This window comes from Notolepis coatsorum, assembly GCF_963971535.1.
Source record: "Notolepis coatsorum genome assembly, chromosome: 3".
Classification (NCBI taxonomy): domain Eukaryota; kingdom Metazoa; phylum Chordata; class Actinopteri; order Aulopiformes; family Paralepididae; genus Notolepis; species Notolepis coatsorum.
The window spans coordinates 38305910-38333816 of NC_140167.1; the positions used below are offsets into that span (position 1 = coordinate 38305910).

At 41.1% G+C, this 27907-nt stretch overlaps 2 protein-coding genes across 2 annotated transcripts in view; one reads left to right on the plus strand and one right to left on the minus strand.

Annotated features, from left to right (window-relative positions):
• The window catches only part of cUnh14orf180 (chromosome Un C14orf180 homolog), a gene marked incomplete at its 5' end in the record, with an annotated part of 25955 nt that extends 14225 nt beyond the window's left edge, over positions 1-11730 (plus strand). Inside the window, 6 exons of the mRNA XM_084311171.1 lie at positions 2586-2616; positions 2736-2844; positions 7446-7618; positions 8050-8182; positions 11069-11095; positions 11519-11730. Coding sequence (XP_084167297.1) covers positions 2586-2616; positions 2736-2844; positions 7446-7618; positions 8050-8182; positions 11069-11095; positions 11519-11724 — 679 coding nt within the window. The 3' untranslated portion in view covers positions 11725-11730. The remainder of the gene's footprint in view (positions 1-2585; positions 2617-2735; positions 2845-7445; positions 7619-8049; positions 8183-11068; positions 11096-11518) is intronic.
• A 4583-nt stretch (positions 11731-16313) lies between these two features.
• Positions 16314-27483, minus strand: tmem179ab (transmembrane protein 179a-B; the record flags this gene model as incomplete). The annotated part of the gene is made up of 4 exons (XM_084310644.1): positions 27155-27483; positions 26421-26558; positions 18349-18427; positions 16314-16484 (listed from the first exon to the last, which is right to left on the minus strand). The coding sequence occupies exons 1-4, from the start codon at positions 27454-27456 to the stop codon at positions 16314-16316; spliced, it is 690 nt and encodes a 229-aa protein (XP_084166770.1). The 5' UTR covers positions 27457-27483.
• Positions 27484-27907: the final 424 nt, after the last annotated feature.

The following is a 27907-nucleotide window of genomic DNA, read 5'->3' on the forward strand; positions in this document are numbered from 1 at the left end:
TTGCACTCATAACAGTCCTCCTTAAAAAAGACAAAGACCCCAACGAGTGCGGTAGTTATAGACCTTTAAGCCTCCTCGGAACCGATATCAAACTGTACTCTAAGGTATTAGCCATCAGATTACAAAAGCATATGACTTCTTTAGTTCACCCAGACCAAACTGGCTTCATAGGAGGCCGCCTGATCACTGAAAACATAAGACGAATACTGCACGTACTTGATGCCGACAAGGAGGACACCATACCTAAGGCGATGCTGTCCCTGGATGCTATGAAAGCCTTTGACAGGCTGGAATGGTCGTATCTATGGGCAGTACTAGAAAGGATGGGGTTAGGAAAAGGATTCATCGATATGATTAAAGTATTATACAAAGACCCAGCGGCCATGATTACAACAGGCACAATCATCTCCAAAATCTTTCCGGTATCACGCTCTGCCAGACAGGGTTGTCCTCTTAGTCCCGGACTGTTCAATCTATCATTAGAGCCTTTAGCACAATATATAAGACAATCCCAATCCATAGAACCAATCGTAATCAAGGGCACACAACAAAAAATTAGTTTATATGCGGACGACGTAATATTGTTCATGCAAAACCCCAACACCACATTGCCTCATCTGCTCAAGTTGATTGAGGACTTTGGTGATTTATCGGGATTTAAGATAAATTGGCCGAAGTCGGCTTTCCTTCCACTTAACACCCCTGCAAAAAAAGATACAACCCTCCCAGGAGAGATACCGATGGTAAAACATTTCAGATGCTTGGGAGTGGAAATAGTCCCCACCATAAGACAAACGGTGAAGCACAACTACACAAAAATCCAAAACAAAATCAAAGACGACCTTGATAGATGGGCAAAACTTAAAAACACAGTACAAGCACGGATATCAATAGTTAAGATGGATGTACTACCTAGAATCAACTTCTTCAGTTCAATGCTACCGTTACCCCCTCCAGAGGGTTACTGGAAAAGATTACACTCCTCCACATACAAATTTATTTGGAATAACAAACCACCACGTATAAAAAGATCCACCGCACAGAGAAATAAAGCAGATGGTGGCATGGCATTTCCAGATTTTTTCCTATATTTTAAGGCGTACACATTAAGTCCATTGACAACATGGTTTGACCCCCAAGCATTAGTATCCTGGAGAAAATTTGAAGAAAACATAGTAGCCCCACATAGACTGAAGGACATAGCATACACTAAACTACCAATCAAGCACTGTGAACGAAAATTTGGCCCCATAATTACTCATGCGATCCGGATATGGCGTGAATCACAAAAAAAAAATCCTAACCCACAAAAATGGCACAATCATACTCCCTTATTCAATAACAATGCACTCTTAATTGGAAAACGACCTATAAGATTCCCTATATGGGAAGAGCAAGGCATACACTCATTAGAGGATGTTTTTAACAAACAGGGTTTTTGTAGTGATAAAGAAATACGCAAAAGATTTAATCTCACCAAGTCCACATGGCTTTTTCACAAACAGTTACAGCTATGTTTGAAGTCTCACGGTGTTCCATTAGACAGACCAATTGAACACCACAGATACCACAAATTCTTCTACGAAAGAGAGACATCGAGAGGTTTTGTTTCAGAATTTTATCATCAATTACTAACGTCCTCGTATGAAACCCTCCAACTAGACTCTGTCTGGAGGAGGGATATACCAGACCTGGAAAATGACTTTGATTGGCAAGGAGCCTGGGCAAATGTCCGACTTACATCAAGGAACCCGGATCATCAACAAATCAATCTTAACTATATTCACAGGACATACTTGACTCCTATAAGACTGTGCCGAATGGGGCTTAAACAAGACTCCAAATGCTCCAAATGTACAAATGGGGACGAAGGGACATTTATGCACATGTATTGGGACTGCTCACCAGTTAAGGCATTCTGGAAAGATGTGACCCAACAAATATCAAAACTCGTATCTTGGAATATACCTGTACACCCCTCGGTATTACTATTGAATGATGTTTTTGAGTTTGCAGTGAATCCACAGCTAAAGAGATTGGTTTTATCGGGTATCACAGTAGCTAAGAAGCTGATCGCATCACGCTGGTTTCAACCGGAAAAAATGTGCCGTAAAGTTTGGTTTCTTACATATCTCGATGTAATTTACCAAGAAATATCTACAGCAAGAATTCTGGGTCTCAATGAATCCAAAATGTCAATGTGGTTAGAAGTGGTGGAGAGAATAAAAGCTAGCTTATAATGGTAGTGTCTGGTTAGGTGCGAGGGATAGTGGAGGTACTTCTCAAGGTGGGGTCCGGGAGGGGGGGGTTCGAGCTGGAGCATATGTGTGTAGGTTTTTTAGATAACAGGTATTAGGGGTATATCTTATATAAGACAACTAACTAAAATGTGATCTCATTGGATGTGCCCTGACAATTAATGCTTGTATATCTTATTGTGTGTTGTCATGTTTGTTTATATGTTTGTTTAAAAAATAATAAAAAAATCAAATACAAAAAAAAATTATTTTGACTTCAGTCATAGCACAGAGCAAACAGGAAGTCAACTGTGTTAGCTTACCGTTGTCCTCTTTCCTTCCTTTCAGACCTCACCTCGCTTTAGAATACAGCGGAAAGGTATGTGCTTTTAATCGCCTGTTTGACTTCTCTGCAACAGCTCTTTGAACAGATAGACGGGGGAGTGCCACTTGTGCAGTTGGTTTATACCGGCTGTCATCCTTCATGTGTCCCTTCAGGCCACAAAGATCCACCAGAGGGCCTTCGGTAACGACCATCCAGTTACAGCCAGGAGTCTGGAGCTGTTGGCTACGGTCTACGCTGAAATTGGCAAGACCGAGTACTCAGGTAAACAGTCATCTGTCCAGGATAAACGGCACAGTGTGGCAGAGTTAAACACACCGCTGTCATGCCGAAGTGATGTCAACAGGGTTGTACAGCGACTTGCGCACATTAGAGGGTAAGAGAACGCATGTGAAAACCCAAATGCACCTGTGTTCCATCAACAGTTTATAACAAGGGGTCAAAGAGACTCTTCCTAACGGTGGATAATTTACCATTGTTAACATTACGTCTGAAGAGCGAGAGTGGAGAGACCTTTTTCACCAAAGTTTACATTAGGCTGTCTCCGAGGTACGACGAGACCGGAACAGCGCTGTTGTTGGCGAACAAGAAGTGAATGTGCTTCAGAGGGTTCACCCAGCGCCGCCTGAGAGTGACTTAAAGCACTCTAGTAGTTACTCCCTCACAACAAATGTCAACTCAAGGAATTTTTTTTTTATTGATAAACAGTACAGTCGGACATTACTTCTTACGGTATATGGAGCCAAACAGAAAAGTGGTTTTGTGACTCTTGACAGTTTGAGGCCACAGTTTTCTTGGTACTGGTGCTTGGCTTGCATTAAGAGAAAGATGCACTCGCTGCGTGCGTGTGTGCGTGTGAGAGAGAGAGAGAGAGAGAGAGAGAGAGAGAGAGAGAGAGAGAGAGAGAGAGAGAGAGACTGACTGGCCTGCTGTAAAAGCATTAAAGTAGATGGACCCTCAATGGTGAGTCAGCTTTCTAAGGCGGGAGCAGCCCACTCTATGTTATCGAAAGGGCACATAGGCAAGCAACCCTTTGTTTATATCACCTTCTTTGACATGGTAGGAGAAGTACATAATTATATGCTATATGCTTACTGTGTGTCCTCTGTACACTTTCTGCAACATTTATTTTATTTGTTACACAAAGGATTCCTCTTTTATAGAATGACAGCTAGAGGTAGAGGTTGTTTTCAAAGTGTTAGTTGTCTGCTTGATGTATCTTATTGCAGTCTTCATTCCTCAGCAAACACAATTTGTTGTTACAGTCTTGATTTGCTTTTATACATTTAGGAATTGCGGTAAATCTATTGGTATTTACATTGAACTGCAGAAGGCTTTTGATACAATAGATCACAGCATATTAGTGAGAAAATTGGAGAAGTATGGGATACGAGGTATACAGTAGCTAACTCTTGGCTGAAGAGCTACTTGGAAAACAGACAGCAATGTGCAAATTAATGACACTGTCAGGATTTATGAAGGTCACCTGAGGAGTACAATGTATAAAATATATATAAATATAATATATACTTTATATTAATGATATTTGCAATGTTACTGAACTGTTAAAGTTTGTTATTATTTGCAGATGATACAAATTTATATTGCTCAGGAAGTAATTTAAAGGGACTTCTGTTTTATATTGAAAGTGAGCTGGAAATTCTCAAAACTTGGTTTGATGTTAATTAATTGTCTCTCAGCAAGCAGGGTCCCGTATGTGGGACCTTTTTAGGACGATTTGCCCACCGGCACTTTGGCGACCACTAGTGGCTCGGGTGTGCATATTTTGTAATACAATATATATATCGAATTTGAAGGCTTATTTGTTGCCTGTCGATAGCGACAAAGTCCGACAAAATCCGTTCAGCGGTTCTCGAGTTACATGCCGGTATTTGAGGCTTGTGCAAAGTACACAGTATTGCGCAAAATACCACTCCCGACTCTTGGGGCTCTAGTTCCGTCAATCTAGATCCGATCTCGAAAATGATTGTGAAGGGTTGTAGCCAATGAGTGTGGCTTTCCAATTATACCCCACCTGGGGATGTATGAATCAGGGATCTGGTGAAAAACTAATGAGCGAAAACAGGAAGATAAAAACAGCAGAATGAATTGAAGTCTATGAGAAAACTCAGTTTTTCTTTTGTACACAGTTTACCAAAATCACTCCTAATCACTCATTTCTGAATGGATCTTTATGAAATTTGGACATAAGGCTTCAGGCTATGGGTCCGTATGGATTTGTAAGCCATACCACCTTCTGGGGAAATACTACCTCTGGACTACTAACTACTAGGTGGCGGAACTGGTGGCCTGGTGTCAGGACAATAATCTCTCCTTGAACGCAGACAAGACCAAGGAGATGATTATTGACCCACGGAGGAGGAGTGTACAACAGTACACACCTCTGTACATAGGTGAGACGGAGGTGGATAGGGTTAAAACCTTTAAATTCCTCTGTACCCACATCAGCGAGGACCTAACCTGGGCTCACAACACCCAACAGATAATTAAAAAATCCCACCAACGACTGTACTTCCTAAGAAGGCTGAGAAAATTTGGCATGCCACCCTTCTCAGCAACTTCTATAGAAGTACGGTTGAGAGTGTCCTTACCAGCTCAATCACGGTCTGGTATGGAAACTGAACTGCTAAGTGCTAAGGAGAGGAAGGCACTCCAGCGAGTGATTAAAACTGCTCATTTACTTTACCAGGGCCACCAGGAGAGCACACAACATAATTAAGGACAGCACACACCCCAACACAGACTCTTCAACCTCCTGCCATCAGGCAGGCGATATAGGAGTCTGAAAGGAAAGCCAGAACTACGAGACTGACAAACAGTTTCTACCCACAGGCCATCAGGCTCTTGAATGCCTAGCCCCCCCCCCACCCCCCCTCGGCAGACACTGACCTGATTACTGCTGTGAACATACTGTCACCCTTCGCCCCCGAACTATGGATCACTAAAGACTACTAAGTATTGTGTGATTTTGTGTGAAGGGCGGACTAGCAAAGTAAGATTTTCATTGTATGGCAAACTGTCTGTTTAACTGTGCATATGACAATAAACAATCTTGGATCTTGAATATTGAATCTACTACAGAAAAACTTGAGTAACACGTGTTTCTACAACTCAAGTTCAGACCTATGTTACTCTATTACCTTAGCACTAAAATGTAATTTTCTTTCTGGAATCATTTTGGTTTGCAAAAAAAGTATGCAGTCCTCAAAAATGAAAACTAAAAAGGCCACTTTTGGGGGCGCAGGTTAAGAGGTGAAAACTAAATTTATGTCTTTTGGTAATCAAACGGAAATAGAGGGGGATATCGAGTAAATTAGATGAGATCAAATTTATAGGGGTAGTTAGCAGAAATGAACATGGAAACAACATATTAACTATATTCAAGGAAAAATCAGTAGCAATCCTGTATAAATGTAAGGATATATTAAACTATAAGGCCTTGTACATCATTTACTGCTCACGTATACTTCCTTACATATCTTACTGTGTGGAAGTATGGGGGTCGACATTTAAAAAGACTGTAAATTCAATAGTCTTACTGCAAAAGCTGGCCATTCTGAACCTTTATAAGGCTGGTTACTATGATTGACCACACAAATCCACTGTTTATAAAGTCTCATGTTATGAAATTTTATGATTTGGTTTATTATAAAATTATGCAAATAATGTACAGAGCTAAAGCAAAGTTACTCCCGGACGGTGTGGAAAGGTTTTTTTCAATACATGAAATAAAATGTGTTTTGAGAGACGTCTGTAAATTTACTGTTAAAAAAGCTAAGAAAGGGATTAAAAGGAGATGTATTTCTATTGTTGGGGTTAACTTGTGGAACAATGCTGATATACATTTAATGAGTAATTTGCTTTTGGTTTAATTTCTTTTTATAAAAAAGCTTTGTATAGGTATTTTTAAAGATTACAAATGTGAATAATTCGTATTTGGTTTTTAGTGTTTTGGAATCTTCATTTGTTACGAATATAGGACAGGCATGTATAAGCATTATGCTTCAGCCTGTACCTTTTCAGTCACTGCTAAATCAAAGATTGTTGAATGATTGTGCATATTGTATTGTGTGTGATGACTGAATAAAACTACTAATACTATTACTACTACTACTACTACTACTACTACTACTACTACTACTACTACTACTACTACTACTACTACTACTACTAAATAACACCAGCTGAAACTATGCAGCCGGCAAAAACGGGTTCCCCTAAAATTGCATACTAAGATAAATGCATCTATTACACCCAACATGTCCACGGCACACCACTTTCAGATAGCTCCTCAGACTCATCCCTGATTGGCTACAAAGTGAGTAAATTTAAAATGATTGCACTTTTACATTATGTAATGCTGTCCATCAGGATTTTCTAGGCTGGTTTAGTGCTGGTAGAAGAAGAATGTACAACACTGTGTGAGATTTGAATGGTGCAGGCTTCCAGGAAAGTAAATAGCATGAAGATAACTGTGGGTGTTGTGGCTGAAATGTCAAACACACATTGGGATTTTTATGATTGATTTACTAAAGTCTAAAGCTCCCTTCCGTATAGCATCTTTAAATAGAAATAGTTTATTAATTAATTATGCAATAATTGCATAATATCATACAATAAAAGGCTTTCATAGTGTGCCCTGCATTTACTGACCTCACACACTACATGGCAATGATAGTGTTAACTCCTGTCGTCTGTTCTCCAGAGGTTTTGACCTGTTTTGCATGTTTAACTTTGCCTTATCATGCGTCTGCGGGGCAGACCTCAGACTTCAGTGGTGTTCGGTATGAGGCTGTGCCAGCAGCAGGGTTCCTACTCATGTCTGGTCATGGTTCTGGTCCTAGACTCCCTGGGCCACTGTGTGTCGGCGCTGTCCAGGAAATTCGCTGCTGCAGAGTCCGTCAGAGACACCATTAACGGTCTTCCTCATTCCCACCGGGAGAAACGCTCTGAGGTCCGCCACAGGAAGGACACACACCACCATCACCAACAACAGGAGGACACACCAAAACCTAAGGTAACACTTTTTTCTGAAGAGAGAGGAATTATGTAATACTTTTATCTGAAGAGAGAGGAAATATGTAATACTTTTACCTGAAGAGAGAGGAATTGTGTAATACTTTTATCTGAAGAGAGAGGAAATATGTAATACTTGTACCTGAAGAGAAGGGAAATATGTAATACTTTTATCTGAAGAGAGAGGAAATATGTAATACTTTTATCTGAAGAGGGAGGAAATAAGTAACACGTTTCTCTGAAAAGGAGGAAAATGCCAGTATGTCTTCAGCAACGTGACATCCTCAGCGATGTTACTATGAATACAAGCTGCTAGTTTGCCTACATACCGGTACTATACTTTGCACTATAGGCCTCTCCTTGCTTTTAGTTAGGGGTTTCTGGAACCTGTCTTTCCTAACTATGCATAAATATACATGGTCTTCTGTCAAGGTTACAAATGGTAAAGTCCCCACCTCCATACTGAAGAGGTCAAGCAACTGCTGTGGGTTAGAAACAGAGTCCAGCCACAGACGGAAAGGCGAGCGACGGGTTCGATTCAGGGATCCTGAGACCACTGTACACGGTGAGAGCATGGAAGAAAACAAATATGAATACTATTACTTCATGATCGTAGCTTGGTGGTTATAACCTGTTCAGTTAAAGTTAGAATCTGTGATGTTGTCAAACAGAGACCTCTAGGCAAAAGAGCCCAGTTTGGTATTGCACTTTGTTTACATGTTTTGTTCTGGTCTTTTTTGTGGGTTGGAGTTAAGTGGAGATACTGTAGGAGCGGTCTTGCAATTGCTGGCCACACCCCAGACTCTGCCAAGAGAGGTGTAGAGAAATTCACAGTATAAAAGGTTACTAAACTCCAACCCAAACATCAGACTGAAATAAAAAACTATATATATATATATATATATATATAAACAAAGTGCCTATAGAGGTCTCTGTTTTCCAGCATTGCAGATTCTACCTTTAAAGGAACACGCCAACTTTTGGGGAAATTAGCTTATTTTCCATTACCCTGGAGTCAGACAAGCAGATACATACCCTTTTCTTCTCTCTCGCTTAGGGAACAGTCGCACCGTTAGCCTAGCTTAGCGTCATTCACTGGAAGTAGTTTTGCCAGTGTAGCCTAGTTCCCAACAGTCACGAAATACACTCGAAATACAACTCCAAAACTTTCCTGTAAACATGTTGTAACCTGTGTATTTACCACATGGAGATAAAAAAAAAAAAATTAGTCATTTTCGTTTTCTAAGCAGATATACTCGGAACGGTAACGGTGCGGTTGTTTCCTAAGCCTAATGCATGCACAGAGAAGAAAATGGTATGTATCTGCTTGTCTAACTCCAGGGTATGGCAAATAAGCTAATTTCCCAAAAAGTTGGCATGTTCCTTTAAGGAATGAAAGGTGAATTGCATGTGTTTGTACAAGAAAGAAAGAGTGCACTGCCCTCTGGTAACTACAGAGACACCTTAAACAAACGTGTGATTGTGTTCTGCTTAGATTGCATTTCACGTGTTCTAAGCAAACTACAGTACATCACAGTTCTATCATTATTGACATAAGCCATAGGAAATAAAGCACATGGATTTGTAAATGCATTCATACAGTTGCCACACATTTTTGTTTGATAGTTAGTTATTCACAGAATCTACATTTAAATCTGTGTTTTCGCGTGCAACTCTCAGAGGTGCTTTAACATAATCCTTCCCGCACACGGGGGTCTGCTGTGGCCTTAACAGTAAAAGATACATTAAAAGATATTGAGATGGCATCGTAAAATATACCGTCCCCCTCCCCCTCCCCCCGGGGACGCTGTAGTATTTAATATAACGCTGAACCCAGAGAAATACAAACATGAGCAAGTGATTTATTCCTCATGATTAATTATGCATGCAAATTAGGTGGCGTCCATTTCATTTAATGTTTATTTGATAGGGACAGATACAGTATAGAATTGCACAACAATTGTCCAATGCAATGTATCACAGCATTTATAGCATCTGCTAATTTCCAATTCAGACATAAAATATGTTCATAGACAACAGAGTTAATCTCTCTCTCTATATATACATACATACATACATACATACATACATACATACATACATACATACATACATACATACATACATACATACATACATACATACATACATACATACATACATACATACATACATACATACATACATACATACATACATACATACATACATACATACATACATACATACATACATACATACAAACATACCCTCTCCCCACCCCTACACATGACTACATGATTGATTGGCTTTTTACAAATTCCTTCAGTTTCATTTTAAAATGTTGACAATTTTGGTCTGTTGTTTCAGTAGGCAGCGCATTTCATGTGATACCTCCCTTTATAGAAATGGATGTCTGTCCAAAGTACAATACTTTACAATACATGTCCCTGCCGTGGTACTCCTAGTGGACAATCCAAAAGCCTGTAACGGTCACACCATGTCGCAGAGAGCCTGAGGAGCCTGGCCATGTAAACACTTGCAGGATGCTGACTGGCCAATAATTACACACTTGATCAGCTGCTCCATATTAAAAAAACAGTCGTCACTTTTACTTGTTTCCACACTTCCGGGAACTTCCCACTAGCACATGGATGTGTCGAGTCAGTTCAGCCAACAAATCACCATGCTTTTTCAACAATGCAATATCCAGATTATAAAGATATTTTTTTGAGTGCGTGGTTGTGAATTTGTCAATTATTTCAATAACTTTTTTTGGGGGGGGGGGGGGGGGGGGATTGTAATTCAAACAAATTGTCTTTCCCTTAATTTGTGGTGGTGTCCAACTGTCAGTTTGCTCTAAACCATTGGAAATAATTCCAATACCCAATGTGTTCCAGAGAGATAATAGCATTTAAGAAAAAACAGGGGGGACCGTGCATTTGCAGTTGCAGCCCCCAAACTGTGGAACGCATTGCCCCCCCCCCCCCCCCCCCCCACATTAGGCTGGCCCCAACGCTCCCAGTGATTAAGTCAAGTCCCATCTTAAAACACATTTGTTCTCCCTAGCTTTAAAAAAATGTGTCTGCTGCTGTAATTTTTTTTGTAGTTCTGTGTACTCTGTATTGTGTTTATGTGTTTTTTACTATAGTATGGTTTTTATACTGTGAAGCACTTTGGTCAACCATGTTGTTTTTATATGTGCTATACAAATAAAGTTGGATTGGATTGGAAGAAGGTACAGCAGGCAGCCTCTGTAGGTCAGAAGGTAGCCCCTTTCGGGACTGTAGTCACGCCAACATTGTTGGACGAGCTAAAGCTCTCGTGAATCGTTAGCTCGTCCAACGATGTTGGCGTGACTACAGTCCCGAAAGGGGCTAGTCAGAGGGGTGTCTGCTAACGTGCAGCTCAGCTCTCTGCTCTATGGTGTCCCGGCGTTGACTGACTGGCCTCTTTTCTGTCTGCTTCACAGACATTCCATACAATGACTATTTAGGTGGTAAGTCTGTATGGAAGACTGTAAAAAGTCACTTAATATTTCTAGTCACTAATAGTGTGTCACCATGCATGCCTCTGTAAACGACACTGCCTGATCCAAGTGTCGATGTGCAAAGAACGTAGAGCATTGGGTGTCATTCTGTGGCGTTGTGTGTGTGTGTTACAAACATCACATGGGTTGACCTTAATGTTGTCTTTTGACCACTTTTAACATTGTTGGCTACCGTGCTGCATGGATTTTATCCCCTGCTCACACTTACACTCACTTTATCACAAAGTTTGTATAACTGATTGCACAGTTCGTATGACACCTGGAAGAGCCACGCATAATTAAAATTAAAATTGGACTGGCTATAGATGCTCACTTGCACATCAAAGCTGTTTGTGGAAAAAAAGATTGGTGATGTTTTCTTTGGGTTCGTAGCCTATGAGACGACACCGTCCCGCCCTCACCTCGCCCTGTTGACCTGCCTCTTCCTGCTGATGTCATTCCTGGGCGTGGCCATATACTGCACAGAGCGCCAGCACCCGCAGCGCTTGTGTGAGGAGCTAGAAGCCTCGCTGGCGGTCTACCTGCTGCACATGAAACAGCTTCTGTGGGGCTGCTGGATATGGCTGACCATGCAATGACTGACACCGACCACAGGGGGATACATAGAGCCTTATTCAAAATCTTCCAATTGCTCTTTAAAAAAACATCCTTGAAAGTGTCTGGACCGAGCCTACAAACACCTCAGTCGTTTTATGTAGCCTCCAGTACACTATCCATGATGTTGAGAGATGAACTACTATCACATCCATATACATGTAATGTGTAACCCCAGAAATATGTGGCTTCCATGCCTGTATGTATACTGTATGTACATATCCTAGATACCGGGTATGCCACGCGCTCGTTTTATGTTTGTAAAGACATTTTCGCACATCTGTGAAGTTGACGCCTATATTATGCTCAGTTTATTGCAACAATCATTAAGCAATTATGTTTTTCAGTTCTTCTCGACACAATCTATTGTATGTGGAGTGGATGTTTCCATGGAATGCAAAATATTTATTTTTACCACAGTACTACTGTACGTCTTTTTGTGTACATCGGATGTGACATGAGATCTGACTGTGTATATATGGTACAGTACACTAAACTAAAGGAGTATCACAATGTTCAGCTTCACTGTTGCACATAAATTAATGTGGGGACGTATGGAAAAGGGCTTTGAGTCGACAAAACATCCTGGAGAAATAAGGAAGCACAAAATGTAGGGGGGGGGGATCCTTTGAGAAATAGAGACAGACAGGGCTGCAACGCTTCCATCATGCCAGGTTGAATGACTACATTCAGAAGAACCATTTTCCTTCACAGACATGACACTGTAGTTACTCTCTCTCTCTCTGTGACTCTGGCCACCTCGAGTGGAATAGATGCTGGGTTTCTAGCTGGACGAGGAGGAGTTTACAGCACAATAATAAAGAGCGTCTCACCCCAGCCCGTCTGCTCCCGGCTGAAAGAATGCTAGTGATTTTTTACAGCGTTCCTCTTTATATAACTGCTTATAAATGCCACAAGCCATATCCTTTATCCTAAATGTTATTTATTCTTCTACGCTGTGTACCCGCATCTACGCAAAAAATATCACTCTTTACATTATGTTAGATTTTTTAAAGGTTTTTGCTACCCGTTTCATGACTATTTTCAGAAATCTTTCGATATTCAGGTTTTAATCTTGATGTCAGATGCTCATTAAGCTTTAAGACAGTGTGGAGGGGGGTTGGGGGCTATGAAATGACCCACAAAGAAAACATGTACTTTTCATGTACATGAGGTACATTGGTATACGAGGCCAAACGCAGCAAATGTCTAGAAAAAAACACTTTTATCATCACTGTGAGTTTAGTAGAGTACACTAATAAAAATGTATTCTGATAGCCAAGCCGCCACTGAAATGGGTCAGATATCCGAAGGGCATAGTGATGCATGTCACACAGACCTCTCAAAGAATATTTGAGCAATAACACACAGCACATAGAGTTTCCAGTAAAACACACGTCTTTATATAACAAGGTTTCAGGGAACACAAAGGGAGGAGTTGGACTCGATAGGTCTTCCATTTGAACGCCAGGAGGAGCGACACAAGACGCAGCCCCCCCAACGCCTGGTGGAGAGGAGCGATGTACTCAAGAGGGCTTTCTCTGTGACGTCCAAACTGAACTTGTCGTTAGCAATAAAAACAACACCACTTGGTGAAACCATAGCCTGTATACGCACATTTTGGTTTGTAGCTGCATTCCACGGCTGTAAAGGAAAAGAAAACGTATAATATATTATGGTCACTTTGAAAGAAGTGCCTTTTCGGAAGGGTTTTCTTAGTTTCTACCTTTTTTATGATTTTAATTGTTTTGAATAAAAACTGTCATTGCATACCAAAGTCAATGAAGCGGACGACTTGTTCTCTTTTGTCAAACATTTGGCAAGGTACAGCATGCGTGTGTGTGTGTCAGTGAGAAAGGGAGAGAGGCATGCAGGTATATTCGTATGTCATAGTGAACGACGGTATTCGCAGTATTCAATGACATCATGGCAGACATCTTGCTAGGTGAATGACGGGTGATTGTAATCGAATACCACAAATGCCGGTACGTACTGTTAGCCGAGAATAGAGGGCTAAGCTAAGAAGAAACTGGAAGCCTGAGTTGATATGGAGTGATGTTTTTCTGTCTCACACACGCAGGGGTGTAAAGTACTTGAGTAATTGTACTTTGTTACAATACTTAAGTACTGTTTTGGGGGATTTGTACTTTACTCGAGTATTATTAGGTTTGTATACTTTGTACTTTTACTCCATTACATTTCAGAGAAAAAATACATACTTTTTACTCCTTACATTTAAAATGCAGACCTACAAAGTACAAATCTCACAGGTCCAACCATTTAATTAGTATATTTTAATTGTTTATCTGGCCGAACTAACGTTAACGTTATTAATCCTGCGACCGCAGGTAAACAGCCAATCAAATCCCCATCAATGGAAAATGAACCCGCCCATACCCATGCTGATTGGTCCTTGTGCAACACTAGAAAGCAGGGATCTTTGATTAAACACCTGCTATCAGAAGAATAGACAGTCAGATCCGCATTATGCTGTGGTTAATATTGTGATATTATTCAGGGTACTCCAGTATTCTGTCTTCTGTCTGTCTTCAGCATTGTCTATCGCAGAACACATTCCATTGTGGGCAGAGTGTATGCTTGGTTTCATTCCAGCCTTGCCTAAACACCAGCTGATGATTTCACTAATTGGCTCACCTCTTCAACTAACTCACCTGGTGCAATGTATAGTTAAAATGAAAACTTGGCCCACGATGGAATGAATTTGAGACCCGGTCTATCCCTTTCAAAAAAAATTACTTTTACTTTTTAGTACTTAAGTACATTTAAAAGTAGGACTTTTTGACTTTTACTCAAGTGTGTTTTTAGCCAGATACTTTGACTTTTACTTGAGTCAGATTTTGAGACGGTACCCATACTTTCACTTAAGTATAATTTCTGGGTACTTTTTACACCCCTACACGTTATTAAAGCGTTTTAGAATTAAATGTCAAATATAAGTAGAATAATAATAGATACATTTTACATGAAAGTTATGAAATACAATTCCTGTTTTTCTTTTTACAAAATACCTCCTGCAATTGTAGATATAATATATACTGCGAAAGCACATCTTGCTGCATCATGCAAAGAATTCACACTTCACTGGGACATAGTTCCCTCACCAGCAGAAAAGCCTATCTCAGGAATATACGCATATAAGAAATGAAATACCAAAACGTATAATAAGCACTAGGGCTGGGCGATAAAACGATAACTATCGCCATAAATTATTTCCTCGAAATAAACATGAAACGTGGTGGCAAAGTTTCGATATATCGATTTTCCAAGCTTGGATATGACCACACGCACTAACAACCAATCAGTGAAGGAGATGGCCGACAGCGAAAGGAGACCCACGCTGCACCTCTGGGTAGAGAGGTAGGACTCAAGTAGTAAACAAGGCTGGCTAGGATAATTAGCTTGCACGGCGCTATTTTATAGTTTACGTGCCGAGTGGGTGTGTGGCATGAATTCTGAGGCCACGGTTAGAGTAGTGTGGGGTATGCGGTGGACGTCGTTGCAATATATTGGGGCGGAACGGAGTATTTTAGGGTCATATTTAGTACATTGTCATGGGATACACCGCTTGCTCTGGCTAACTGCTAACGTGCGCGGACTGATGACGACATCAACTCGAGACATTCGCAGCAGCAAAACAAGTCTATTAATAGCCCGTCCATCGGCGCCGGGCATAAGAAGTTAATTAAACTTGACAGACATTATATCGACGATAATTATCGATATCGAGTTATATGAAAATAATTTTATAATTTTATCGCGATAACGTTTTTGGCCATATCGCCCAGCCCTAATAAGCACCCTACTTGTTTCTCATGCATATAGTCCATGCAAAAAGAACACAAAGACAACATGATCCGTTACGACCACCCGTTCAACTCATCTGTGAGTCATCAGTGCCGGGTTGCTCAGCGGGGAGTCTTGCTCCCCGCTGGTTAACCGTCTGTAGCGTGGTAGTGAAAGGGTTAACCGTCTGTAGTGTGGTAGTGAAAGGGTTAAATGCTTGTGGTTTTCTGAGCTCAATTATGCCTGTGTGGGTCTTGAAGGGGAAGAAGTCATGTTGTCGACCCAATTAATTCATAAATCTATAAATACACACAAGTGAACTCGGTATGCAGCTAAACACAGCAGGAGCTCTTTTAAGATAAGCAGTCAGCAGGAGTGTTTCTGATCGTCTGACCTGGTTAAACAAGGCTAAATCCTTCCAGTGATAACCTGGTTAGACAAGGATAAAACCTTCCAGTGATAACCTGGTTAAACAAGGATAAATTCTTCCAGTGATAACCTGGTTAAAAAAGGATAAATCCTTCCAGTTATAACCTGGTTAAACAAGGCTAAAACCCTCCAGTGATAACCTGGTTAGACAAGGCTAAAACCTTCCATTTGATTCCATTCTTAGTCAATGGGAATCAAAGCGAATGAATTTGATTGTCTAAATAGGCAAACGCAGGACTTTCTGGCAGGTGAAAAGAAGTTTGTGTGTGTAGATGTGCGCATGTGTGTGTGTGTGTGCGCGCGTGTGTGCGTGTGTGTGTGTGCAAGTGTCCTCAGGGTTCTACAAGAGGCCGGTCTTGAGGTGTGAGCGGCCTGAAGATCGCCCCAGCAGCAGCTCCTTCTCGTGGATAAGACTGTCCAGTAGGTCCTCCTCTCTGTAGTTGTGGTAGACCTTTAGGAAGGCCAGCACTGCTATCGCCAGCCAAGTGAGCCAGGCAGCCCACAGGCCAAACTGCAGAGGGGATTTGATTGATTGATTGAAAACTTTATTAACAGATTGCAGAATGGGTACAATACAGTACAGCTCAATACACACAATTGTTAAGGGGATGCAGACCAGAGAAAGACTTTCGTCTTGTTTACATCAGGGTCCCCCATTTTCAATTCATCAGGACATATATGACATACATGACATACAGATAGTCAGTACTGCTACATCTATACATTTATGACATACCAGATTTGCAAATACAGTACTGTTTGTGATACAGAAGGAGTCAAGAAAAGGGAGTATATACATTTGACGTAGAAACTGTACATTGGAGGAGGTTGGGTGGGGGGGGTTGGGTACGTTGGGATATTGACAACCATACTGGGTAATTTACATTGGAGGTGGTTGGGGGGGGGGCACACTGTATAAACAAGCAAAACTGTACATTGAGGGGGGGGGGGGGGAGAGACACTGTACAAACAAACAAAATTGTACATTGGACTATTGACAAAACCATACTAGGTAAATGACTGTACATTGGAGGGGGTTGGGTTAGGATATTTACAGGGGCCAGTGTTGAATTGCAGTCTCCCGTAGGTGTCCCTTGAGAGAGGTTTTGAAAGTGGGTAGTGATCCACATTCCTTTACAGCTTTGGGTAGGGCGTTCCACATTGATGTGGCATAATTGCGAAACGTGTTTAGTCCCTTATTTGAGCCGAATCTGGGTTTAACATGATTTGTGGAGCTCCCTCTGGTGTTGTGATCGTGGTATTCACTGACCTTTGGGAAGTATTTTGACATGTACATGGGTACCTTGGTCGTGTAGTGTATCTTGTAGACCAGGCCCATTGCAAGTTGCTGTACTCTGTCGTCTACTCTAAGCCATCCTAGGTTGTCAAAGTGGGCAGGGGTGAGGTGGGTTCTAGGAGTAAGATCAAGCAGTAGTCTGACCAGTTTGTTTTGAGATGTTTGTAATTTTGTTTTTAGCGCCTTTGAGGTGCTTTGGTACCATGAGGTGCAAGCATAGTCGGGGGAGAGAGGTGTGGTCCAAGACTGGCAGTTATCATTGATCGAAGCATTGAGATGAAGAACCACATAACATAAGACCCTTTTTCAAATGTTTTTAACAACTGGCATAATAGCAAATGTATTCTATTGTCTGCTTTACATTACCTGAAAATAGATATCATACTGTCTTTAACTGTGCATATACATAACATTCAATATATAATGGGATGTGAAAACATCATGGATACAATATGAATAGTTGCAAAGGACTTGTGTGGTTCTTCATTTGAAGGATTTCATTATTATTATTATTATTATTATTATTATTATTATAAAATGGCACAGTGCTGATCAACTACATAAACAACAACTAAAGCTACCGCATACGGGTTAGAGTCCCTGTGATCTAAAATCACTAAAGCTACCGCTATGGGTTAGAGTCCCTGTCATCTAAAATCACTAAAGCTACCGCTATGGGTTAGAATCCCTGTCATCTAAAATCACAAAAAAAAAAATGTTATTGAACTATTTTATCACACTTTTTACTGTCCGTTCTATTTTATAATTTTTAGCCTATTTTTAAACTGAATCAAACCGCACTTTTTTACTCTATCTATTCTATTTTATTATTTGTATTACTGATCCTAATGTGAAAAACTGTGATTTACCTTACCTTGCTACCTACCTCTCTATCTTTTTTATGCTAGCTTATGCCTGTATTTGTACTGTTGCTTGTGAAGCACTTTGAACTGCAATTTCTGTATGAAAAGTGCTATACAAATAAAGTTATTATTATTATTATTATTATTATTATTATTATTATTACATGGTCTGTCTGCATGCTCAGTGGGCCTATGAGAAGCCCAGCCAGTCTTACCTGAGCTATAGCAAACTGGTCATAGAAGGCAGAGTTGTCCAGGCCGAGCTCCAGGTCAGTGTCTTGCAGTTCTTCACAGCTAAGAGAGGAGATTCACAGAAACAGGCAGTTGAAGACCCAATCCGCAATCCAAATATCAATCAAAATTCATGCTCAAATTAATTCAAGGAATAACAGCTTAACCTGTAATGTTACTGCAATTCATAGCTGTAGAAGCTTTGTTTACATGTGAAAGAAATATGAAAAAAACACATGTCCCATCTACAAGAACATAAGAACATCAACTGGAAGGACCTAGTATCTGGGAACAATGTGGATACTGACACACACATGTTCCTAGATACAATTACAAATACAACTAAATCATTTCTTAAGAAATGCAAAGTAAAAAAAAATAATAGCAAACAGACTCTCCCCTGGATTGATGGTAATATAATGAAACTCATGAAGGGACGAGACATTGATTGATTGATTTATTGATTGAAAAGTTTATTAACAGATTGCAGAATGGGTACACTACAGTACAGCTCAAAACAATTGTTAAGGGGATGCAGACCAGAGAAAGACTTTCGTCTTGTTTACATCAGGGTCCCCCATTTTCAATTCATCATATATATGACATATATATATGACAATGCCCTGAGAACATATCTGAAGACCAAACTATCAACAGATAGACAAATCTTTGCTTCCTTAAAGGAAAACTCCAACATTTTGGGAAATTAGCTTATTTAACATCTTCCCTGGAGTTAGACAAGAAGATACATACCTTTTTTGTCTCTCTGCATGCATTAGGCTTAGAGAACGCCTGCACCGTTAGCGTAGCTTAGCTTCATCACTGGAAGTGGGTCAGACCTTTACCCTGAAGTTCCCTACAGTCACGAAATACACTCCAAATACAACTCCAAAACGTTCCTGTAAACATGTTGTGACCTGTGTATTTACCACGTGGAGAAATAAAAAAATAATTGAATTCAACATTTACGTTTTCTAAGCAAATATACTCTGAACTATTTTTTGCCGAACCACTCCTCTCTGGGCTCAGTGATTTCACGTCACCAGTGCAACTTTCTAACGTCGAGGTCAGTGTTTGTTTACATTTTCATTTCATTCAAAGGATCCGAACCGATTGAAGTTTATGGATACCATGACTGGTATGTTTTCATTTATGTTTTTAGATGGAAGGCTGTATTCCATCTGTCTAATGTTAGCGAATATTGTGAGATTGATGAATAGGACAGTCACAACGTTGCTGGACTATCGACCTAGTTAGCCCCTTTCATGACTGCGATGCACGGCTACAGGGTTTGGGCGAGTGAATCCACACTTGTGGTATTATTATAACTCATTTATTGTGTAACGCTAGCCCCTTAAAACTCAGTCATGGTATCCATAAACTTCAATCGGTTCGGATCCTTTGAATGAAATTAAATAGTAAACAAACACTGACCTCGACGTTAGAAAGTAGCACTGGTGACGTGAAATCACTGAGCCCAGAGAGGAGTGGTTCGGCAAAAAATAGTTCAGAGTATATTTGCTTAGAAAAACGTAAATGTCGAATTCAATTATGTTTTATTTCTCCACGTGGTAAATACACAGGTCACAACATGTTTACAGGAACGTTTTGGAGTTGTATTTGGAGTGTAGGGAACTGTAGGGAACTTCAGGGTAAAGGTCTGACCCACTTCCAGTGATGAAGCTAAGCTACGCTAACGGTGCAGGCATTCCCTAAGCCTAATGCATGCAGAGAGACAAAAAATGTATGTATCTTCTTGTCTAACTCCAGGGAAGATGTTAAATAAGCTAATTTCCCAAAATGTTGGAGTTTTCCTTTAAGAAACAGGGTTATAAAAGTGATCAAAGCTGCTAAAGCAACTTTTTTTGTAAATATGTTGACCGAAGGTAAGGGAAATCCTAAACAAATCTGGGACTATTTGAAAAGGTTATCAGGCAGCAGTCAAAGATCAACAAAACAGCTTGAAATTAAAGAGAATGGCTCCCTGATTAAAGAACCAGTACAAATTGCAACTCTTTTCAACTCCTATTTTGTGAACTCTGTTAGGATGACAGTGCCCAACAGTCAAACAGGACCACTTATTGCACATCTGATGGATGAATGGGATCTGATGAATCCCAGACAGTGTTTTCCCTGATGGAGGTCACTGAAGCCCAAATTTGCAAAATTCTGAAATCCCTCAAAAGCTCTAAGTCTAAGGATGTATTTGGTCTGGACTCACTTTTTCTAAAAAAGAATGCAGATGCATTCACTGAACCATTAACAAAAATAGTGAATGCCTCTATTAAAGAATATAAATACCCTAATGACTGGAAGACAGCCATTGTTATACCAATCTTTAAATCAGGAGACTCAAGCACAGTGAGTAACTTTAGGCCAATCAGTATCTTGCCTGTTATCTCCAAAGTTGCTGAAAAATGTATTATTGAACAGCTAATCTCCCATATTAATAATAGCCTGTACACTCTGCACCCAAAGCAATTTGGCTTTCGGACCAACCACTCCACAGAGACAGCCAACTGCTTTCTCCTACAGAGTATTAAACAAAAGATGGACAAAGGAGGTGTCGTTGGTGCCATATTCTTAGATTTTAAGAAGGCATTTGACACTGTTAGTCATCAGATACTCCTTTGCAAACTTGCTAACTATAATTTTTCTATTGGCGCGCTGAACTGGGTGAAGTCTTGTCTTGCTGACAGAATTAAATGTGTTAGGGTCAGAGGTGAAACATCACCCTTCCTGAGCAATACAATGGGTGTGCCCCAGGGATCCATCTTCGGGCCTCTCCTATTTAGTTTATTTATAAATGATCTTCCGTCTGTTTGCACAGAGTGTGAAATTCAAATGTATGCCGATGAGGGCGGCTGATTGGCACAGTGGGCAAGGCGCTCGCCTCTAACGCAGGAGACGCTGGGTTCGAGCCCAGCTCTCTGCGTTGCTACCGGCTAGCCGGTCGTTCATACTAACACAATTGGCAAGTGTTAGAGGGTGGGAAAGCCGGTGGGTGGAGATTGGACGTTGTGGACGGCGACTCCTACAGGTCGGTTTGGTGACGCCGGTGCGGCGGAAGCAGGAAGTAGCGGGGGCAGCGTGAGCCTCCCTCGCGTTACTCCTCGCCACTGAGAGTTTGAGCTGCTGCGGTGAAAAGATGCGACAGGCTGCCTCCTCGTGTACCGGAGGGGACACGTGATGCAAGGCTTCTGTCCTCACTACAACCGACCAGTGGGAGGCATAGTCTAGCAACGTTCAAGACAGGGGAGGGAAGAATTGGATATACGAAATTGGGATGGGAGAAAAATAGAAAATGGTGAGAAGTTTGTATGTACTTCACAAAATCCAATCCAACATCTGATAATCCTGGAGTGTTTGTTGCTGGAGAGCCAATTCAAGTAGTCTCACAATTTAAATATCTTGGTATTATCCTTGACTCTACATTATCATTCAAAAAGCAGGTAAAAAGAGTAACCCAGACTGCTAAATATAATTGGTCAAATTTCAGATTCATGTGGAACTGTTTAACATCCACTGCTTCCCTTCTTTATATGAACGCAATGATCATTTCCCATCTCATGTACTGTATGACTAGCTGGACCCATGCAAAAAACACAACCATGACACCCATTCTCTCTCTGTATAAACAGGCCCTCAAGGTGCTGGACCGAAAACCATATACTTAACACCACTGTCACATCCTCAACAAGTACAGAATCCTCAGCTGGGAAAACCTCACAAAATACACTGATGCCTGCCTACTGTTCAAGATCATAAATGGCAAGGCCCCCCCACCCCTCAGTACTTTTATCAAACAAAAAACATCTTATAATAGGTCCACAAGATCTACCCAGAGAGGGGACTGTACTGTGCCATTTAGGTCCAGCTCCTTCAGTCAGTCCTGTTTTGTAGTCAGAGCCACTCAGTTCTGGAACACCCTACCAACTGAAATAAGACACTGTGCTACCTACCACACATTTACAAAAAAAACTCAATACCTGGTTATTAACCAATCAAACATGTAATCACTTTTAATCATTTCATTGTGTATTTTATTATTGCGTTTATTATTATGTTGGATTATGTTGTAAATACTGTGTTGTACTTTTAATGTTTCTGTTCTAGGTGTATTGTCAGTCTCATAACATCTTGCCAAAAGGACTACAGTTGCGAATTAGCCAGCTGGCTAAAACTGACACATTTACAGAAATGTTTATCAATGTGTACTGTCCTTTTTCTTTTTTTTTTATAAACTGAAACTGAAACTGAAACAAGTCAAATTCTTCAGGAACACACATAGTATTGTAGGTATAATGTGTAACCCAAATTTTGAATTCTGGATTGAGGAGCTTCAAGATAGGTTGTGAGTGTTACAGTGGGTTATGAATGTTACAGTAGGTTGTGAATGATACAGTAGGTTGTGAATGATACAGTAGGTTGTGAATGGTACAGTAGGTTATGAATTCTACAGCAGGTTATGAATTGTACAGTAGATTAGGTTGTGAATGGCACAGTGGGTTGTGGTACAATATGTTGTGAATGATACAGTAGGTTGTGAGTGGTACAGTAGGTTGTGAATGATACAGTAGGTTGTGAATGATACAATAATGTTGTGAATAATACAGTAGGTTGTGAATGATACAGTAGGTTGTGAATGATACAGTAGGTTGTGAACGATACAGTGGGTCGTGAATAATACAGTAGGTTGTGAATGATACAGTAGGTTGTGAATGATACAATAATGTTGTGAATAATACAGTAGGTTGTGAATGGTACAGTAGATTAGGGTGTGAATGGCACAGTCGGTTGTGGTGCAGTAGGTTGTGAAAGATACAGTAGGTTGTGAATGATACATTAGGTTGTGGTACATACAGTAGGTTGTGAATGATACAGTAGATTAGGTTGTGGATGATAGAGTAGGTTGTGAATAATAGAGTAGGTTGTGAATGATACAGTAGATGAGGTTGTGAATTATACAGTACTGTAGGTTGTGGTACAGTATGTTGTGAATGATACAGTGGGTTGTGGTACAGTAGGTTTTGAATGATACAGTAGGTTGTGAATGATACAGTAGGTTGTGGTACATACAGTAGGTTATGAATGATACAGTAGTTTGTGAATAATACAGTAGGTTATGAATGATACAGTAGGTTGTGAATGATACAGTAGGTTGTGATACAGTAGGTTGATAGTGGTACAGTAGGTTGTGAGTGGTACAGTAGGTTGTGAATGGTACAGTAGGTTGATAGTGGTACAGTAGGTTGTGAGTGATACAGTAGGTTGATAGTGGTACAGTAGGTTGTGAATGATGCAGTAAGTTGATAGTGGTACAGTAGGTTGATAGTGGTACAGTAGGTTGTGAGTGATACAGTAGGTTGTGAGTGGTACAGTAGGTTGTGAATGATACAGTAGGTTGTGAGTGGTACAATAGGATTGTGAGTGTTGGCCCCCCAAACCACAGAGGCCTGTTTCAGGACATCTCCCTCAACTTTGATACTTGTCATGTATCCCAGAGCTCCACCATAAAAAACCTCTGAGTCATTTTTTATTCCTCCCTCTCATTTAATGCACATATAAAAAATGTCACCAAAATTGCCTTCTTCCATCTTCGTAATATCGCAAAAATGCGCCCCATTTTAACTCTGGCTGATGCTGAAACCCTGATTCATGCTTTTGTCTCATCACGTCTGGACTACTGTAATGCACTTTTTTCAGGCCTTTACATTTACATTTACCTAATTCAAGCATCAAAAATCTTCAACTCGTGCAAAATGCGGCTGCACGGATACTAACTAGAACTAGAAAATTTGATCACATCACACCAGTTTTGTCCGCCCTACACTGGCTTCCTATTCAAGCCCGATCTGACTTTAAAGTGCTACTCCTCACCTACAAAATTTTAAATGGGCTTGCACTGCTCTATCTATCCGATCTCATCTCCCGATACTCGCCCGCTCGTGCTCTGCGCTCACAAAATGCGGGGCTTCTATCGATTCCTAGGGTTGAAAAGAAATCCGCCGGCCACAGAGCATTTGTCTACCGCGCTCCCTACCTGTGGAACAAATTACCTGCCGACGTCAGGGGCGCCTGCTCTGTCGAAGCTTTTAAATGCCTGCTTAAGACCCATCTTTTCTCTCTCTCCTTCAACCTACCCTGATCTCACCTGGTCGGGGACTGACCTTTAGATTAATCTGTCTAGTTTAGTTAGGATGTCTATTTTCTCCCATCTCTGCTTTTCCGCAGCACTACAAACATGGGAACTCTCTAACCTCTGTGTCGTCCCCCCTCCCCACCCCCCCATCTCTGAGTGCCTGCTGTCCAAGGTGATGGATGTCTCGGGGTCTTGGCCAAGATTGCAGAGACTGCTCTACGTGCACCACCGAGGCCACGGATCAGCTCCTTACAGTCTTCTGTCCGTGATCTGTCAACGTGGTTTCATTGCTGGGTTAAGTACTTCTATTCTATTCACATACCGGTAATATGCTTACTTCATATATCTACTCTATTCACACATGTGCTTACCACTTGTATCTATTGCTATGTCCGCCCACTACAATCACGCGAGCTGTCTAACGCCTGTCCCGTCTCCCTGTCTCCCTGTGAGTTGCTGTCCCGGAGTGTTGACCGGAGTGTCGGACGTCCCGCGATGAAGGCCGGGAGGATGCGACCCTCTCTGCGTGCCCTCCTGTCTCCCTGTCTCCGGCGGTCTCGTAGTGGTGACCGGAGTGCTGGACGTCCCGCGATGATGTCGGGGAGGTTGCGGCCCTCTCTGTGCCGCCCCCCATCTCCCTGTCTCCGGCTGTCTCGGAGCGATGACCGGAGTGTTGAACATCCCGTGATTAAGACGGGGAGGACGCGACCCTCTTTGCGTCGCCCCTGTGCCTCAAATAGATTCGCTATCAGCTCTATCTTTAATCTTTCAAAATGTTCAGTTGCTATCGCTATCAGCTCTATCTTTAATCTTTCAAAATGTTCAGTTGCTATTGCATGCACTCATCTGTGTTTCACTACACACATGAGTGCATGCTTACCAACTGTTAGTCTGCAACACTACTATCACCGACATCTAAGAAGGGAGATCCTCCCTTGAATGGCCCTTCTAAGGTTTCTCTCCTCCACACTGCCTGTGGAGCATTTTTCCCCTATTGTTAGGTTTTAGTGAGTCTTTCCTTACCTTCGCGTGGGGTATGTCTGGGAGTGCTTGCATTCTATTATTTATTTTAAATTTGTTGGACCTTATGGTGTTCTTGTTTTGTTCTTGACTTATTGTTATGTTTCTTCTTGACTTGTTTAAAGAAGACGTGTCCGGCCCATGGGGACATTAACGTGTGTTGTCGGGCCTTACAAATAAATTTGATTTGATTTGATTTGATACAGTAGGTTGTGAATGATACAGTAGGTTGTGAGTGGTACAGTAGGTTGTGAGTGGTACAGTAGGTTGTGAGTGGTACAGTAGGTTGTGAATGATACAGTAGGTTGTGAGTGGTACAGTAGGTTGTGAGTGGTACAGTAGGTTGTGAATGATACAGTAGGTTGTGAGTGGTACAGTAGGTTGTGAGTGGTACAGTATGTTGTACAGATAGTGATACCGTAGGTTGTGAGTGGTACAGTAGGTTGTGACTGTGAGTGATACCGTATGTTGTACAGATAGTGATACCGTAGGTTGTGAGTGGTACAGTAGGTTGTGAGTGGTACAGTAGGTTGTGACTGTGAGTGGTACAGTATGTTGTACAGATAGTGATACCGTAGGTTGTGAGTGGTACAGTAGGTTGTGAGTGGTACAGTAGGTTGTGACTGTGAATGGTACAGTATGTTGTACAGATAGTGATACAGTAGGTTGTGAGTGGTACAGTAGGTTGTGAGTGGTACAGTAGGTTGTGAGTGATACAGTAGGTTGATAGTGGTACAGTATGTTGTGAGTGGTACAGTAGGTTGTGAGTGGTACAGTAGGTTGTGAGTGATACAGTAGGTTGATAGTGATACCGTAGGTTGTGAGTGATACAGTAAGTTGTGGGTGGTACAGTAGGTTGATAGTGGTACAGTAGGTGATGTATTTCAGCCAGACCTGTTGGGCATGGTCCCTTCCTCTGTAATGGCATCACACCACAAGTTGAAGCCCACGCTGATGATGGTGCTGGCCAGGAACACGGCGAAGACCACCAAGGAACTGATGACCAGGTTCAGGAAGGCTTTGAAGATAGAGCTGCATAGAGATCAGACAGCCATGTTAAAGTAAACCAAAACCATGACTCTGTTACTAAGATAATATTAGATTTAAGTGTGTTTAGCTTTCAATACTGTACATCTGTTATTAAAGAATAAAACATCTCATAGTCAGATATACAGTACATATAGCTACACCACCAGACCATGATAATAAACCACTGAAATGACCGGGATTGGGAGCAAAATAGATGTCATTTGAGAACAAAAGACCAAAATCAATAACCCTATAGCATGAATGTACTGATTGCTCCGCAGCGAATTAAATACCCTCCCTCAGATGATTGTGGACAATTATTGATTGTTAGAGCACTGTGGATGCTTGCTGGGCTACTGGGATGTGTGCATTTATCTATATATAGGCTTGTTCTATGGCATATTTTCACCATGAAACGTTAAAATGTATATATCCTTAGATTTAATTCTGAAAGAACACCGCGCACCAAAGGGCGGATATACAAATATATCACTTTACCTCTGTGGCCGATGGAAACATTTATATTGAGCTTAGACGGTTCTATGAAATTATTTGTGCTGTACAACTACAGTAGTCGTAGACGTGAATTGGCCACTCACTCGTCGTGTCCTTTGCACAGAAAGAACAGCAGTCTCCACGCCTGCACTGCGGACAGAATGAGGGACGCTATCCCAACAAAAGTGATGAAGCTGCAGGAGGACTCCGGTCCCCACTCGTCAACGATGAAGCGCTGCTTCGACACTGTGATGTTTTCATTTTGCCACATACCCCGCGTGAAAAGCAAACATTTCCCCCGAAAATCCTCGGTATTTTCGGATAAAGGCACAACGGCAATAAAGCCAAAGACAAAGGCTAAAAAATAAAGAACGCACTGCGCGAAAATTAAATTATCGAAGGCCATTTTTCCATCACCCTCTATATGGCTCTGCGTCCTGGACCGTCGACGGCTGCGCAGTGAGGGCGTCCATAGAGCGGATGCGCAGCATCCGATGTGCTCTGCAGTCTCTGCTGCAAATTAATAATTAGGCCTTAAGGGCAACATTCCGAATGTAAAGACTATGACGGTGACGGTGATATTTGCACCACAAAGCAACAAACGATATGCGACAGCTGACGTTTATAAATAAATAAATCATGAAGGCTATACTGTAGTTTTTTTTACACTGTTCATTATAGCAGCTGTATTAGTGTGTTCTATTATGTATAACTGATATATAACTTATTACATTATGTCAAAGTCCCATACATTAGTTAATAATAGGAAATATTAAAGCATATTAAATATGATGTAGTTATAGTGTGCACACTCGCAACTTCGCAAGCGTGCGCACACACACATGTGCAGGCTCATG